Source organism: Amblyomma maculatum, chromosome 1 (assembly GCF_055883805.1).
Source record: "Amblyomma maculatum isolate TAMU_Amacu chromosome 1, ASM5588380v1, whole genome shotgun sequence".
In the NCBI taxonomy this organism is placed as follows: Eukaryota; Metazoa; Arthropoda; class Arachnida; order Ixodida; family Ixodidae; genus Amblyomma; species Amblyomma maculatum.
Genome location: NC_139344.1, coordinates 202,311,865 through 202,330,657, shown reverse-complemented (window position 1 = coordinate 202,330,657; position 18,793 = coordinate 202,311,865). Strand labels below are relative to the sequence as shown.

At 50.3% G+C, this 18,793-nt stretch overlaps 1 protein-coding gene across 1 annotated transcript in view; it reads right to left on the bottom strand.

The window, feature by feature from the left end:
- Window positions 1-18,793, bottom strand: part of LOC146205364 (uncharacterized) — a 59,488-nt gene that overhangs the window by 17,564 nt on the left and 23,131 nt on the right. Inside the window, exons 4-6 of the mRNA XM_084607040.1 lie at window positions 15,184-15,369; window positions 13,047-13,079; window positions 12,195-12,296 (exon numbers count right to left, since the gene is read on the bottom strand). Coding sequence (XP_084463166.1) covers window positions 12,195-12,296; window positions 13,047-13,079; window positions 15,184-15,369 — 321 coding nt within the window. The remainder of the gene's footprint in view (window positions 1-12,194; window positions 12,297-13,046; window positions 13,080-15,183; window positions 15,370-18,793) is intronic.

Sequence of the window (18,793 nt, the reverse complement as noted above, 5' to 3'; positions counted from 1 at the left end):
ACGGGCCGTATCCTTCGAACAATGTTCTGAAGGAACGCCAAAATAAACCAGAACAAAGTGGAGGAAAATGAGTGCGGGCAATTTGGTTTATGGGGTTCCCAAAGCGACTAAGGCTATGAGAAGACGCCATAGAGGAGGGCTCCGGAAATTTCGACCATCTGGAGGTTCTTTAATGTGCACGCATTTTACTGAAAACTTCTCGCTCCGCCAGGGTGGCGCAGCGGTTAAGGCGCCCGACTATGTGCCCAAGGAAGCGGGATCGAATCGCGGCTTCGGCGGCTGCGTTTCGATGGAGGCGAAACGGAGTGGCGTCCGTGTGCGTGCGATGTCAGTGCACGTTAAAGGACCCCGGGTGGTCGAAATTTCCGGAGTCCTCCACTACGGCGTCTCTCATAGCCTGAGTCGCTTTGGGACGTTAAGCCCCACAAACCAAACCTACTGAAAACTTCTCATCATGCTGCCGCATGTTTCATTGCTTGAGCTACAGACAAAGAGGGGCTTTGAGCTGTCCTTTTTGCACATCTGCCCCTAAATCAAAGATAATGACTACTGAAAATGCGACTTCCCGGGCTTGCGAAGACCTCTTCGATTCGAGAAACTTTACGATATCTGCCTGAGAGACGGACACAAATTCCATAAGTTACCAAATTGAACAAACTTATTCTGAACGGCACGAGTAAACTGAAATGAAAAAAATTCCGAGAGCACTACAGAATCTGCAGTGCAGAAATGCGAAAATCTGAACATTGTTGCTGTACACGATACATCGGGCTCCCCTAGTCGAACACAACGAGCGTTCCGTTCAGCGCATCGAAGTTTACCGGCGTTCTATAATTGGTTTACAGGAAAGGAAAGGCGCTGTATCTGTCACTCGCGGAATCCTCCTCACGGTATACAAGGAGAGTTATGATGCGCGTTTCACGATCCCGGGCGTGGCGCAGTTGGCTAAAGCGCCCGGCTGGGGAAACGAGGGATGGAGGTTGGATTCCCGGTGAAGACAGTATTTTTGTTTTTCTGATGACATTATCAGAATGATTGATAAGTGAAATCCCGCCGTATACCGCGAAATCTCGCGAAGAAGTGGGACACCTCTCGCGGACACACGGACTGACACGCTGGCGAGTCATGAGCGCTTTCGCCTTAATACGTCCTAAGGCTCGAAAATGGCAAAAGACGAGCCGAGAGCGGCCGCCGAAACCGATTGCAGCGGTGACAACAAGGCCCACTATAATGCAGTTGGCAACGTCTGACGCACAGGAAGCTATATTTTAACAAAATACTGCTCATAGTGTCTAAATTAAAAAAAAAAAAAAAAGTAGCCCGATAGTAACTAGATGCAATATCAAGTGATTATATAGCACGCGAATGATACACGCGCTCCATAATACCCTAAATCAACACGTTATTTCAGTATCAGTCAACTTTAGCTTTAGTTTAGAGAACCATCCGGCTATAGGGTCGAACATGTCATATTTCCTATAGGCCTGGACAGGCACACGCGATCGGTACTGCGTTTTTATGAAGGCCAGCCGGCGGTGAATCCGCATACGCGCACAGTTGTATCATTCTTCGAGCGTCCTCTCCCACAGCTTTCTCACTAGACGGACTTCGTGGTTAGGTTCGCACCCACTGGACCAAGGCACAGTTTCCTTCACGACCGCGTTTAGTATTAAGTCCCGAGCTGCTTGAACCGCGCCAAAGAAAGTGTGCACATTTATTGGACGCAACAAAGCCAAGCATTGTTCGCAGTCACAGAATGCCTGCTCCGAGCATTTAATCATCGCGGTCCAGTGAAGGACAGCGGAGATCGCGCACAATCTCGTGAAAGCCGAAGCATTCGGCGAGACGGCGCGTTGGAAGACTGATTGCATTCACAGGCGTATGCACACTGGTGCAGCGCCACGCCATTCTCGTCCACGTTTCGCAACCTGAGTGAATTTTATTGCGTGAGCACAAAGCGCGACGCCGAAGATGCGGTTTTCCTTCGGAGAGAAAACACAAGCTCCGGTTCCCCATGGGCAGCCGGAGCCAACCTCGGTACCCGCGCACGAGCGCCGTACATGCGGAAAGGAGAGTTGACGCGCGAAATACGGCTTTCGGGCTGCAGCCCTGGCCGCCAGCTGCTCTCGTGTGTAATGCATGGCCAGGCGAACTCGGCCGGTGACGAATGCGCCTGCCTCTCCGGCGAGCTCATTGGTGAGCCGGGCACAGCGCTCGGGTTTCCGGACATGCAAAAATGCGCAGTCTGGTTGGCGCGTACTAAAAGGCTGGCTGGATTTATCGGCGGCGGCCCGGCAGGGAAGCCGCGCCGAGTCGCGCTTTTGCGGCCGAAGCTGGCGCGGCAGCGAAACAGGCGGAGGCCATTGGACCCGCGGGCCATCGCGGCCGTCCCGCGGAGACGCTTGCACGGCCACGGAGCGAAGCGTGCCAGGCATCCGACGCCGTGCGGTTGCGGAACCGCATCGCGCGCAACTGCCTCCGCAGCAACGCGGCAGCGAACTGCACGCTGTATACCCCGCCAAATGGCAAGGCTTGGAAAGCCCGCTTCGGCCTTGCTGCGCCAAAACCGCGTTTCCAAATCGAAATGCAGAACGTGACACGGGCCGAAACAGAACCCTTGCGGCCGAGAGCCTCCGAGCTGTTCGCCATCGTCGCGCATCCTTCGCGCCGATTCCCGCGAGACGATTTCGCCTTGGATTTCGCCCTTAAATCATTAGCCTTAGTTGCCAGTATGAACCCTAAACTGAAATGTCACCAGCCTCAGTGAAAGTTAAAATATGCGAGAATGGGCGTTTAGGGGCATGCCACCTTTCCCCGATAATTTCATCCCAGAAGAACCGAGCATAAGGTCGGGGGAAACCTTGTACCCATTGAAAACCGGTGGTTGCTCGGCAGCACCACAGATCGAACCTGGTACCTTCCGAATGCAAAGCGGATGCTCTACCGCAAGGCCCTCGCTTCCGACCCTCTTGATCTGGTCTCGATCTGAGGGTATACCCATGGGGCAGTGGCATTCGATTAAATAACAACGTCGAACCTGGAAGATCGTGTGTCCGTTGACCCGCCTCTTGTGTGCGTCAGTGACGCCTCTAGCGCCAACTAGCAAAAAAAAAAAAAAAAAAAAAAAGAAGAAACCGACAAAACAAACAACGTCATTCCGCTCGCTCGAATAACCACTGGGTAGCCGCAACGATTTACAAACTCTGCACGGTGGAAAACCAGTCTGAACAGATCTTCTCATTTCCTAAAAATTCCGGTGTTCTACAACATATAAATTTATACACTTTACATATGCATACACCCTTGAAACTGCAGACAACGAAGAACAAAGCGAAAAAGGGTTGAGGGGGGGCCTCCGACCGCTAGCCAACGTTTTGACAAGAGGACCTGTCTTCATTCGAAAAAGTCCTGTTGTCGTAAAGCTCGCTAGACGACTTAGACTCTCTTTCCATCATTGTTCCTTTTTGTTTTGCGTTGTCAAGAACCTCTCACATCGTCGCGTAGTAACTCACATAGAGTGCAATTCCGCAATATGAGGAATTAACTGAATACAAATCCAAACCATATCACTAGACCACACCCCGAAGCAATCCCATCCTAAAAACCGCCATTTCTCGGTTTCTGTACAGTGCTGACGCTTGGAGTTTTTGTTAACCGAAAAATTGTGCAGTTCTGCAACGCGTGGTTACGACCGCATTCATAATGGCAGGATAAGTAAATGCCAAGAATGCACACTTGTTAGCTAAGTCCCGAAGCCTCAAACTGCAATTTTCAAACTGATACAAGGTTCAAAGGAGCAGCGACAGATCAAGCGCCAAGGTACGAAAATGGCAATATCAGCCCAAATAACGCATTGAAGAGCATCCCGAACGTTGCCGTAGTGTCCTCGCTTTGCCGCCCCGCTACACGTACCCAGGAGCGACGGACGGCGCGCAGACGGATGTCGCTATGTCCGCCACACCGCACAGAGCTGACCTAGACCGCGCGCGGGCACTGCGGCCACCCAGCCGGCAACAGATCATCGCGGAAATGAAGGAGAGCATTACATAAGGTGCGCGATCGGGCCACGGACGAGTCGCGCACGGTCCGAAACGCGTCCAGCGCGGTCCAGTGGCGGCGACGGGCAGCGCCACAAGCGGCGCCATAACAGTAGCGGCCCTTCGCCAGCCCATTTGACCGGACAGCTCGAACAAGATTCAACACGGCGTACAAATCATCGGTGAGCGCGCCCAGCGCGCTGTCGCGGCACCTCGGCTGGCCGAAACCGGTCGCCGCGCGCCCAATGTAAAGCGAGCAGTCCTGACGCGGTTGACAGCGGGCAGGCAAACTGATTACCGAACGGCTCGATAATTATGCGCGCCAGAAGGATTCCCATAGCTCGACCCCGCGGCGACCGCGAGGCGTCCCTCGCCGAGAGCGCAATCACCGAGCATCCCGGATCCCGCAGCGGGGCGCGGAACCCCCGCGGCCCCGCTGTTTGTTTTAACCGCGGGGGGCCCCACGCCGTCGCGCAACGAGGAAGGCCCCGAGGTATGCGCGCACGCCCCCACCGGCGGACCCCTTCGCCGGCCGGACGTCGAAGGTGCCCTGCGTAGTCCGGTGCACTGCCAGTGTCCCATACTGGCAGCCCGTGAACAGTGACAGTTGCTTAACAGGGCGCTGTGCGGATCAGCGGATAAGCGCGGCTGTGCTCATGCGAAAGAAGCACGCCCGCAATATAGCACTCAACTGTTCGTCAGAGAGCAAGTTACACTGAATATATCAAACAGTGCATATACATTACAGGAATTGAAAGCACCCTACGCATTGCCACGTCACCAAGATATAGTATGCTGTTTTCGTCATTAAGCTGATGATAGTCTAGTGATTCGAGCATCCGCCTCGAATGCGGGAGGACGCCGAAATCAAGTCCCAGTGTCACCGAGTGCACACCGGTTTCCCAAAGGGTACGCAGATGCACTGCTCAACGTTAGCAAAGGGGTCTTGGGCCAAGCCGTTCGCATAGTCGTTCCGCCTTGTAAGGCAAGCAAAACTTGAGCCATTGCAAGATCAAGAATGCAGCAGCGAACGACCGCTAAGCTGTGTTCATTCTCAGCAAGACAATGGTTTCACAGTGCGACGGGGCAAGTGCCTCACGCCTGAAGGTAGCATGCCACATTCACCCTCCAAAGTGGAACTCTCCGTTTCTTCTGCTTTTTTTTTTTTTTTTTTTCATGGCAATGATGAGCTCCAAGCGAGTCGCGAAGCCACGCCATGGAACTGCCGTTTCTGCAGTTATCTGAACTACCGGAGTAGACCCCCAATACTGCCGAATGCCAGCGACCCAGTTCCACAGCAAGCACACGTCCAACCCTTTTACCTCTCCCACCGCTGCCACTGCTAAAAAACTCGACGCGTCATTTATGCGCAACAACATCGTCGTCAGACTTTTTGCAGCGATGGCAGCGATAGGAAGTGGATATGGCTCCCCAACGGGATTGCCGCAACGACGGAAACGTTCTGAGAGCAATAAAACTCCATGTCATGTGCGGTTAATGAGACAGCGAAAGAAATAGTTCGGGCATATTAGATCCTCCAGTCTCGGACTACTTGCTGACAAGTCCCGGCTTCCCCTGTGACGGGAAGTACCTCCACAGTCACATTACCTGAAGAGGCATTCAGGACGTGACTATGGCGGTACTTCAACAAATTCAACGAATGATGAAATCGAAAAAATTCAACGAATGATGAAGTCAAGTTTGGGAAATGCCTAGCCTAAGAGTTGACGTGACGGCGTGCGTGTTTTTCCGACACGTCTCGCTACTGCTGGCGCGATGCCAGGCCACGCAATTGACTGAGAGCTCCATGCACGCGAAAGCTCAAACGAACGCGACGACGGCAAGCGACGAGCGGCGTCGTCGAGCGAAAGTTTTGAATGTGTTGCATTACCTCATCGCTCGGATTTCCTGAAACAAAAAAAAAAATCGCTCATCACTTGAAAGTGCAAGCGTGAGTAGCAAAGCTTACGCTCTCGCGTCATACCCTTAAAGGCTGAGTGTCCCCGATAATGTAGCATCTTACACTGATAAGGCGTGATAGGGGAATAATGTAGCAGGCAAAAGAAGCTTCCGCCGTTGCTATCGCAATACAACTAGGGTTAACCAGAGCTAAACCCCAACTAATTTTCACATGGCGCTTCCCCGAGTTCTGTCTTCGCCCCTACAAGCGCGTGGTCTTCGTCATTGCCGCTGCTGACGCACCGCGGCTGAAGACCACACCATGGCGATAGGCAAGTCGAGGCTGCAAGGGTCATCGATTCCCAGTGTCGCTGCTCTCCAACCCTAGCTACGAAATCCCTCGCGGCGCATATTCTTACTTCCACAATTTCTCACAACCAGATCAAGAAACAGTTTACTGGTGTAGTTACTATACCGAAGTGCGGTACTGCACGATACTGCATCTCCCCCGTGAATACACGGCCCGCCTTCGCCTCTGCAAGCGCGCCGGCTTGGTCATCGTCGTTGTCACTACACCGGCGCCATAATTTCCTTTCGCCCCAGCTAACAGGATAGCCCGTAAACTTTTAAAAAAGAAAACAATGTGCAATACTTCGTTTGCACAGAAGCCTGTTTCTAACAAACGTGGGGGGTTGCGGTGCAAAGACGCCTTGCGGCTGGCGCATGCATTCGTGACCAGTAGAATCCTGTATTCGACTACTTACCTCCACCTTCGGAAACAAGACGAGGATGCACTCGAAGTCATCCTGCGCAAAATTTTTAAGAAGGCCCTCCATCCGCCTGTGAACACCTCCAACCAGCGTCTACTGGGCCTGAGCATGGTGAATACGTTCCGGGAGATCCGAGAGGCTCACTTAACCAATACACACGTCTTTCTAAGACACTGTCGGGTCGCCGTCTCTTTGCCCGGCTACACATCCAACATTCCACCCTTATGGAAGAGCGTGTACGTCTCCCTTTCCAGTGGAGATGCGCCTTCCACGTACGCCCTCTTCCTAACATGACACGTGAAGACCACAATGGCCGGCGCCTGGCGCGGGCGGAAGCCCTGGGCCGCCATGATGGGTTGAAACCCGGCATTTATTACGTGGACGCCTCCGGCCCCCACCATGGGGGATGGTGCACGGCCGCACTGGTCCACCAGTCTAAAACTGTTAACGGGCTTACATTTCGCGCCCGCGACATAACTCACGCGGAGGAGGTCGCCATTGCGCTAGCACCTACCCACACTGATTCCAAAATAATTATCTCCGAATCGCGAGGGGCCTGCCGGAACGCCGAGCAAGGCTGGGCTCCATACTTAGCCTACCGACTACTTCAAAATTGCACCTATACCCGGGGACCCCGCTCACCGGAAGATAGTATGGGCTCCTGCTAATATGGTCTCGATGGGCAGCCGACGCCGCCGCCCGCGCGCTTTCTTTCCGGGCTTCCCATCTCGACACCATAGATCAGGATCTCGAATTCGAACTCGCGCATTCTTTTTAAGACATTGTTCTTTATTATCAATCTTGCCACATAGCCTTTACCCTCGCCCGAGTAAAGGCCTATCTAAGACGGAGGAGCGGCTTCTACTCCGTCTCTATACCAACACTCTGCTGTGCCCCGCAGCACTCAAACATTTTAATCCTTCCTTCACGGGCAGTTGTCCGCACTGTGCGGAGCAGTCTTCGGACATCTACCACATGGTATGGGCTTGCCCATCCAACCCAGCTATTTATTTCTCCTCCCCCAGCCCCACTCGGGAGGACTGGGAGGCGACCCTGCTCGGCTGCTATGACCTGCAGGCCCAAAAGGCCTCGGTCGAGCGCGCCCGGGCAGCGGCCGACGCCACTGGGGTCCCGTACTAGGGACCACACCTAGTATTTGTAAGGACCGGATCTTCTCAGATCCGACTCATGCATACCTCCACCTCTTTTGCGTCATTAAACGTTTTTCACCACCACCAGCTCGTGGCTCCCTTGTTCGCGCACAAGGAGTTCACTCTTAAGCCGATTAAGACATGCGAAAACATTGTTTTGAAGGGTTTAGCATGATCTTCCGTGATTTTCCTCGGCGATTTGGTATTGAATGACTGGCACAGACTTTGGCAAAGTGTCAAACGTCTTTCTTTAGGTAGTTTGGTTTTGAGAGAAACGAAAAACAGAGTATCCGTCTCACTTCTCGGTGGGCAACTGCAATAATAATTAACGGCATACAACTGGAGTATATATATAGTCCTCGCTTCGAATCCCTACTGCAAACTAGCCTCCAACTAGACTAGCATATGGACGCTAAAAGGGAGGCGAAATGGTATACAGTCGTGCCTCGTTAATATGGCCACCTTGGTTTCCGCACAAAACTGTCCATAAAGCGAGTCATCCATTATAACGAATCGGAATTGTTTTCTAAAAAAAAAAATAGCTATAAGGATAAGGTCTGCTTTAGACCATAATGTAGGCCAGCGAAGTTAGCATTAGGACTACAAGAACATTATCCAGGTCACCGTTATGCTTCAAATGCGATGCAATTGAAAGTATTGCGATGCAATTGCATATTGTTCTCGATGGCGTTTCATTAAAAAATGGCATGATTTCTACTTTTCATCTCCCATGAACCCCTGCAACGTATCAGCATTCAGTCGGCTGAAAGTTGCTCAATCCAACTTTCTACAAGGCGCAAGCTGCTATCAGAGTTTTGTTCAAGTGAATTCATGCAAAACAAAAAATTGTAAGGTGCATCGACTGCGCAACTTCGCAGTGTGAAATATGAAACCACAAGCGAAAAGGGCTATCAATCAGTCATTGGCACTATGTTCATGTGGTGCCTGTCAAAAAAATCTAGAAGAGAAATTATCTTCGAACCAGTCTAACAATTTTGTTTTCATGAGTGTTCATATTAATGCGACAAAAATACATAGACACTAATGGTATCTGTGCATTTTCTCCTTCTCCACTGTCCGGAGAGCGAGTTTTCATACTAACGAGGCAAGGCGCAAATGAAAGAAAAATGTTTGGTCCCCAGAAAAACTGTCCATAATTCGAATCATCCATATTAACGGGGGTCGTATTAACGAGGCTCGACTGTATACGACACCACCCTGAATGATGCACAAAGAACGGCTGCGTCACAATTTCGGCACGAAATCACGCGCGTACTTTTTGCGGCACAGTTTTTCCAACACCTTCCTCTCCTTTTCGACCGACCGATCTGTAAACGCTATCGCGTAAAATAGGGTCTTCTAACTTTTCCAATGTGACAACAGCGTACAGTAACAACATGCGATGACAAGATCATTCGCGCACGCGCGTCACAAACGCGCTACAATGAATGCTAATTGGATTTGCACTTTGTCGCGACCTCAAGAGAGCGCGTGCATCAAAACTGAATAAGCTTTGCCAGCTTATGCCACCGAAGGCTGGTTTAACCTTTAAAATGCCCTATGCTTATCACGTGCTACACAGCCCGTACAAATTTTCTAGGTCCACTCGCAAAAGAGTTAATCCAACAGCATTAAGCAAAAGCTGACTCCAAGGCAGCGGGTTCGACCCCGGCAGCCGCGGCCGCTTTTCGATGAAGGAAAAACGCAAGGCACCCGTGTGCTGTGCGATGTTAGTGCTGGTTAACGAACGCCAGGCGGTCGAAATTTCCTAAGCCTTGCACAAACACGTCCCTTGTGGCTCGAATCAGGCTAACCCCTATAAACCAAACCAGTATTGCGCAAAACACATTTGGCAATACTGTGAAAGTGTTAGCTATCATAAATTCTGGAAGCGCGTGCCAACAACACTCACTGCAAACGTTCACGCTCCTGGCAAACCATCCTAAAATTTGAATGGGGCGTACGTACGTTGGCTGGTGACGGAACGATTATGATATATATTTGTGTGCCTGAATGCGCGGTTTCGTCGTTTCCGATGGTAGTCGTGGAGTTATAATCCTTTACAAGCTTCCTTTCACCAACAAGTCTTTGCGTTCTCGCGTGCGTAAAGTACAGCGAGCGAAACGACAACACTGCACCAGAAAGTCGACGACGGAGCGAGAAGAAAACAAGCGCTTCTCGCAGTACACTCAAAGCGCGCACCGTATAGTTTTTACTCGGAAGACACCCGCACTTCTAAACTCTGTCACAACAAACAATATCATTAATGTATAATATTAATGTACAATATTTTTTTGCCGTGATATCTCCACCCCTCATGTAATGTCCCGAAAGGGACCTTTGAGGAAAAATAAATAAAAAAAATTAAACCTTACGGATGGCTTCCCTGTAGATTATAGTTGCAATACACAAGCTCAGGTCGGTAATAAGTTTGATCCTGACTGCACCACAGGCTATCACACTTGTTATCGCTGGCTCGTATAACGAAAAACTGAAGCTGACTTTTTGAGACAAGTGCGTACTTTTCTCGCTTGAAGACCCATTCCATCTAACCATTCCGTAAAACGCTAAACGATCTTCGCAAAGAAAGGCAGCAGCGGCGGCAAATCCTCGGCAGTATAGACCACACGATTCCTTTATCAGGGGACGTCGCTGGGCAGTCATGAATACTGCCACAACTTTTGCGTTGAGTTTATTACGTTTTGAAAGCGTTCATTTTCTCGTTGTGAAGAGCGTACATCTCGAGACAGGCCATGCACCCTTAGATCGCGCTCTTGCGCCCTCACAGCCATTGACCGCGCATTAGGCCCGTGACGTGACCACAGTGAGACAAAGCGCAGGCCTTGCTACGAACAAACGAAAATGAAACAGCCTCTCTGCACTGAGCGCCAGGTACAACGGCTGTTCTCATATGTGCCGTAAAGGTTTATAAACTAGTTGAAAAGTTGTACCATTCTTCATTCAAGTGGCGAATTAATAACCTACATTTCAGTATACCATATCCCTCTGTAAAGTAAGCGGTCGCCAAGTAATTATTACCTGCTGTCTACGAAAATTAGCGCTTTTTCCCATCAAATAAACAGTTCATTCTGAGAACTTGAAAAAGTACATTCGTCATGACACCATAGACTGCAGAATGTCGCCTCGAGATACAGGACTCGACATTCATCGTAAAGAGGGCACTTCACGAAAAATCTTCGCGGAAATCTGCCACAATCCACCCATGACGGAGTACCCTTTATTGCATTGGACATTTGAGGCATCAACCATAAGTAAACTGTAACCGGCTTTAAATTCAGGGCGAATATTAAGCGATTACTTTTTAGCCTGCGAAGGCCTGCGTATAGTGCTGCGCACGGTCCAGGACGCTCCCACAGGCCCGTGCGGTCAACTTTTCGCCCTCAGCGCGCCTGTCGGTGGCGACGAAGGGCACCAACACAGCAGCCTCCGTGGTACCGCGCCGCATAGCGGAGGAGTCGAACGCAGAGCTCGGCGTGAAAGGGAGGGCCCGAGCGTCCGCTCTTGGTGGTTATGCCACCAGTGTGCACTGCGAAAGCGCGGCAAGTTCAACTTCGCCTCTCGAAGCGCATCGGTATCGCACCGTGACGAGCAATATGCCCGCGCAAGAAAAATTCCCTCCGTCTACCGTTTAGTGCGACGTGTCAAGAAGGCCAACATTAGCAACTTTAGTATTATCAAGACGCTGTGTCACCCCCTCCCCTGCCCTAGTAGAACGTTTGGCGCGATTGCGGCTCGGTTTTAAATAAAAAAAAAAAAGGTGGGGGGGCGTGGTTTAAAACGCGTTTCGCTTTAGTTGAGCGCGTTACCGGCGCTGTAGCGGGAGCGGCACATGAAAGACGGGAATACGACGCTCGTCCAAATCAGTCGAGTTTAGCCCTGATGCCATGAATACGGCACGTATATAAACTCGGAATGCGTGAGATCTAGAATGCTAATTCGGCAGCCACTTACTATATGTACGCTTCGCTTGAGAGAGCAATGACCCCTCTTGGCCGTTCTATGCGCCGTTCCTGCCCTAGTTTCCGTGCGACTACATAACGCCGCTAGAAGCAGCACCGCTACTGCTGCAAATGAAGATTGAGAGGGGCCTCACAACACGCGCGGGACTGCTGGCGCAGACGAGCACAAACTCCTGTCGCTCGACCAGGCACGGGCAGCAAGCTATAGCACTGGGTAAGACATTTTGAGACGTTCTGGATTGAAAGTGCTGCCCAGCGCCACGAAGACAGATCACAGTGACTGTCCGAACTACTTGGCAGATGCGCCGCACCCACAGCGGCGGACACTGAACGGGCAACGATGGACGCAACGCTTACCTCGAAACGATAGAGGTCAGGGTCTTCTCGTAGAAGGCGCACAAGGGAGTGGTAGTCAGTTTGAGCAGCCCTAAGCAGCCACTCGCGTCGGCGGGGATCCAGCTGCAAAGCATTATCGTGCTTTCGTTTGGAACCGAGCGATATGGCAGGCATAGCGAGATACAACGAAACCAATGACGGTTCTGCATCTGGTGCGCAGCTTCACCGTCTCGCCTTCGGCAGCGGTGCAGCGCCCGTGAGATATGCCGGCGGCACGAACGCCGGTGCTATAGAGAACCAGCCTGGTTCCCGACGCTTTCCCGCATGGTTTATTGCCAAACTTGCCAGCGTCAACAACGGCTGCCACTACGCCAGCGGCGACAGCCTAATCATCCCTCGAGCACAGAGCGTTCCCGAAGTGCGAAACGCGAAAGATAAATGGCTTAACGCTGCCTTCACGCTGCGCCATCTCGAGTTCGCAAGCGTCGCTCGGTGAACGGAAAGGCCCGCTTAGCGCCTTCCACCGAGGGCCACCCGTTCACTTCCGTGAGCGGCCGAGAAATGAGATCGAAGCGGCTATAGCCACGCGCGAGCGGCAGAGCAGCTGTGTCCACGATGTTCCCAGCGCTACCGCTGCGCGACAGAAGGTAAAGAAATACGACGCCCAGCCACGATACAGCTGCTGCAGCGATTGCAAGACTCGGGAGCACGCGCGGTTCCCGGATATTTTCCTTTTCCACTAATGAACATGCACCCAATATTTCCTATCCTCGCACGCGACGACAATTTCTGGGGAGTGAAGATAACACGCGATCGCGGAGCTGTCGAAAAGGGAAAGCGGAGCATCGAAAAATAAATATCAAATATACTCACAGTGTTGACAGACGTCGTGTCATCGTCGGGCGCCTGCAAGAAAAAGAAGGTACGCAAACTGTAAACACCGAGAGAATAAATGAATAAACGTAGAGAGAACGCGGGCTGCTTGATGAGGCCGACCCACTCGCGAAGCGCACAGTCACCGCCGCGCAGCAAAGAAACGTATAGTAACCTGTCACCAGCTGGTTGACATTGCAATGCCTAGTGCAAGTGTTCAAACCGTAGGAACACGAGCACAGCCGTCTCGAACCCTGCAGATTCTGCTCGACTCCACTTGTCCATTCGCTCCGCGGAGTGCCGCTCAAGGGCCCCAGACCACGGCTGGCGAGGTCTATCTATGCATGAATGTTAAACAGGGCAGATTTCGCGGCCTTCGTACATACAGACATGCAATGGCACGCTGCGACCACTTAGGATTCCTTCAAATGAGCGTCCCGCTACCCGGGAAACGTAAACAGCAATGGCGAAGGAAAAAAAAATACGGTTTTAACGCGATAACGTTAAAGACTCCATTCACCGAAAATCAGGCGTTGCGTGAGCGAAAAAATTAGTTGTGGTTTAACTCTGGTTAACTAACCCTAGTTGAATTGCGATAGCAACGGCAGAAGCTTCTTTTGCCTGCTACATTATTCCCCTATCACGACCCATCAGTGTAAGGTGCTACATTATTGGGGACACTTAAGCTCATCCTTTAAGAGTACGACGCGAGAGCGTAAGATACCAGCCCACATATAAATGAGAAGGGTTCAATGCTGCTGAACCGAATGTGGAGTGAAAGCATTGGCTGCCGGTGACCGAGCGTTCTTCTTCTTCTTCTTCTTCTTCTTCTTTGCCGTCTTCTTCCTCTTCGTCTTCGCAGCTGATCAAGGTCAAACGTGGCCCTTCCCGGGACGACGCGACGGGGCGAAACCTGGCGCAATAAAAATCACCAGCATGGCGTTGGCAGGAGGGAGCTGGCAACTGACATGGTCACGCACTGACTGGACGTAGGGTTGCCTGACGTTACATCTGGCAGGAGCTGCCAACTCGGGTCCCTCATTTAATATGGGAGGGTCATAAAATCAGTCTGCCAGGCTCTCTGTATTCACGGCACGCTATACCCTAGACCACGCAGGCATATTCATACGGCTTGGTTAAAGTGGGTCTTTATGTGTGGGCTGCTAGCCCACGCTATCGCGTTATCCTTTTTTTTTTTTTTTCTCATTTGCCCACGCTCAATGAATAATTTGTGATTGAATACTTCTTAATCAACAGTTCATGGTTTGTTTCAGGCTAGATGGTTGTGACGTCACAAGTACGAGATCACCTGAGGCACATATATCTACGCCCCCAACTCTACCCTAGCGCTTAACTGCTCCAGATGCCGGAATAACAGCTACTGAAAAGAGCTGTTATACCTGTTTTTCGGTGCCTCACGTGGTCTCATACTCACTTCAGACGTCACTACCATCGTCCGGCAACCTGAAACCGAAATTATACGGAGGAAGAAATTCAACCATAAGTTACTTAATTTGCGGAGACGAATCTGACGAGGTGATTCATGTTTACCCGTGTTTTGCGCGCAATCTCACAGCAAAAGTAACTAAGAAATAAATGGCGTCTCTGAATCCGGATATCCGAGCCGACCCCGGCCTGAAACGCGTCTGCGATGCGGACTTGACGTGCTCATTCGAGCTCTGAGTATAGGTTTCAAGGCATCTGCAATACAAAATGTGGCACACTGAACGAGCCAGCAAGGTTTCTTCAATATTGGCCAATATCTTTATTAGCCTACTCCGCCAGTGAGCAGCCGAAAAGCAAGCTACATAGGAGCTCCACGCAGGTAAAGAGGCCGAGAAGATTCCCAGTGTTTCCCCCGGAGTTAAATTTTCGAAAATACCGAGTCGCACAAATGGGCCTCGGACTACAATAGCGCTGTTCGCGGTGTCTTGTGTAATAAAAGGCCAGGCAACATCCGCACAAACCTCATTTATAAACAGACCATCTCGACGTGCTCGCAGTTGCCCATTTAGGAAAACCGCGAGCAGGCAGTCCAGAACTAAACCCAGAGAGAGAGGAGGGGAGGGGGGGTTCACAATTCGGGCATTACCGGGCAAGCAGATAACCTTCGGGTGCACGGGGAGGGAGTACTCACAGCGCGCGCTCCGGGCCCTTCCCTGCGTTTGGAAGCGGCCGTTCCCAAGCTGCCGGATGGCAACGCCGGCTTGACGGGCACACCGCTGCTCTCGGCCATGCGGTTGATGATCTGCGTCTTCTCCTTCACGGTGCCGGGGCTCACTGTGACGTCCTGAATGGTCTTCTCCTTGGGACTCGCGTTTCCCTGCGAACAAAAGCGTCATGCTTATTTATAAACACTGCAACGTGTGTACGAAGTCGCGCTCAACGCAGAAGAATCATGTTCACCACTGTTTAGGGATCGCTTGCCACAAGTATCACGTACTTCACCACGATATGTACATACAAAGAAATCACGCTACGCAAAGTCCGGGCAGTAGGCGGAGTCGGTAATATATCTTCACTGGTGTCCTCTTTGAAACAGTGACTGCCGTCGGATGTCCCAGAAAGCCCCGAGCTTCTCGGACGTTTACGTCGGTATTTTTGAATGACTGCCGACAGGAACATAATGGCACATCATCATTTCCCAAAACATTGCCGACCTTATTTGGCCACTCCTCTCAAGCAATCCAGTGTTCCCCACAAAGGTTTTAAAAATAGTATCATCCATTCTTCCCTGTTCGCACAATCGTGAGAGGGACTGCAATTTTCGCGCGGACTAACCTGAACAGGAGCGTACCATTAATTATGATAGCATCACAATGTCGACCGTGCTAGTATGCGAATGAACTCATCTAGTGCTCGTAAACTGTAACAGTGGAATGCAACATCCGAGGATGTTCTTCGCCGACACAGACTGCAGAACAGCATAGTCATCGTGCGCAGACTAACCAGTAAAGCGGCGGCGCTGCTGGTGCCCTGCAGACTTCCCGCGCTTTTACGAAACGAAACGCAGACCGTATGACAGCCATCTCCATCATCTAGACCTGCAATAATTAACTTTCAAGATGCGCGAAGATGCACTCATTCTTTCCGGACACCTGACAAAAAAAAAAAAAAAAGCTAATAAATATCGTCCACAATTTCCTTTCCGGGCAAATAAGGCGAACATGGTTGCAAAACACAGACGAGAGACCAAGAACAAGTCCGTCGCTGCCATCTGCGTCGAACGCGGCAGCGCGATGTCAGCGCCAAAAAGCGGCTTACGTATATATATATAAAAAAAAAAAAAAACGACCTTACAGTCGTGTCTGATGGAAAAATTAAACAAAATTCCCAGTTACGCGTTTAATAACAAATATAGTACAAATCAACCTTACGTTCAAACGTAATTTAACGTGATCTCTAACGCTATAGTGACATGTTTCAGTTAAAAGACACTGCCTCACAAGAGTTTTTCGATATGTGCTTTCGATTCAGATCTTTCATGAGAGATGAAAATGCTGCGCTGACCGCGGTAAGATTACCAACATTTCGAAAGGAATTCCAGCATTTAAACCGACCGAAAGACGAGAATATCAATGCGAATATATATATATATATATTTAAACCAGGCCCATCGGGCTAAATGGAATGTTCGGACCGACGAAAGTTCGCAGCTTACAGTTCTGTGCCATATGGAGACCAAACGGTTACATTTTCCTCTTATCCTCCGAGTCACGGCGGAAGTGATACGCTTCCGAGAGAAAAAATTTGCTGGTGCGCTTCCCCGAAGAAATTAAGCAGCATGCTCTGCTTTATGCAGGTGTCGCACTGTCACACTTGTGGACCGAAACGCGACGTCCCAATACAACGGATGACAGCGCAACTGATCACAGAACAGCGTTTGCGTAAACACATCAGCACCTTACGTCGCGGCCCGTATACCAACCACCCTTGCAGGCAAACTAAACTTCAACTCTATTCCAATGAACTGCGCACGAATCCCATGTTCACAGTACGAGAATAGGGTGCTGAACTATATATCAAAGTCGGAGCAACGCCGTTGCTAAGGCTTATCATAATATACATGGAAAACAAACCGAGTTCGCCTTAGTTCATCGGGCTGCAAATGCAGGGCACCGGTCTAAAATCGGGCGCACTTATACCTCCAGTCTACTTTACCGCTTATTCTTTATACCACACTGCCATTCTGCCCCTATATCAAGCCTGTCCATCCAGGCACAATTTCACAGTGCACTAATGAGACACAAACTGGTGAACGTAAAAGATTTTCTTAGCAAAAATATAGATGAATTCTTGGTAAAATTCAGGGGTAGAAGCAGGCTCAGCCTTTTGGAGCAGCTCAGGGAGCAGTAATAAAGCCATTTTCGAGCTAGCTGCTTTGGAGCAATAAAGCAAGAGTTTTGGAGCGCTCGAATTATGTTTGGGAGCATGTTTCCAGGGTCAAACACTTCTAATAACTGCAATTTTCTATTCCAGACATCAAAAAATATCCAGTTTCATTCCTTTCTATTTAATATTCAATGCTTTGCTGAGTAGACATGAATATCTGACAAGGCAAGACAAATAGCACAAGCATGTACAGGTGCTTAAAATAACCCAGCTGACCTGAAGCAACAGCTTGGAACAGACAGGTAGCAAGCAGAATGCGTGCTTCTACACTTCATATCTGAACATTAAGTTTCACCAAAGGTATACTGACTATTTTGAATTGGCAAATACAAACTTGTACCTCTGATACACTCATGCATCCCCATTAGTTAACACATCAATGGGCAGCACGTTTCCCTTTCATATCTTGTGCATATACTATTTATTCTTATGTATGAGCGGATAAATTCCTGGGCACTGATCAGTAGTGCCTTCAGAGTGGATAGCTGACGGGTACCTTTTCCTCCTTCAGGTTCCTTATGGTCTTCTGCCAGTAGCTCATTTTTTCGCTTGAGCGATGGTGGGGGTTCCTTAATTTGTGCACGTTAGCAATAGGGTATGCTTTCCAGCACTCTTTCCCACTTGCAGCATGCCACTGCCCCATGTGCTTCTCACTGTCAATCAAATTGCATCGAATCATCGGATCGAAGGAAATATCAATAGCCCCATGTGCAGCAAAAATCCGTGTTCTGCTAAATTTTATGGCAGAACATCGAGGCAGCTGGTTTGGAGCAGTTCTGGAGCAATATTGCGTTTTGGAGCAGGATGGAGCAGGAAAAGCAGTTAGGAGACAAATGGAGCAGCACTTCTACCGCTGAAAATTGCAGCATGCGAATATCCCATCGTCTAGCACCTCCAACCACAGATACTGTACCGCGTCCGCTTCATCGCAACTGTTTGGTTTATGGAGTTTCAAATCCCAAAGCGACTCAAGACTATGTGAGATGCCGTAGTGGAGGAGTCCGGAAATTTCGACCACCTGGGATTCTTTAACATGCACCGACACCGCACAACACACGGGCGCCTCGATTTTCGCCTCCATCGAAAAGCGGCCGCCCAGGCTAGGATTCGATCAAATTCTTGGGCACACCAGTCGAGCGCCTATAACCACTGCACCACCACGGAGGGGCGCTTCGCCGCAACTGTTTGCATGATACCAGTGACGGTGACCCATAACAGCGCGACAGACGGGACATAGAAGAACGGACCAGTGACGGGGCGGTCAAATAACACAACACACAGCCTTATTTACGCAACAACCGAAGCTGAACTATTAATGAGACGCAGTCGATATCGCGTGATTATTCCGCGCAATT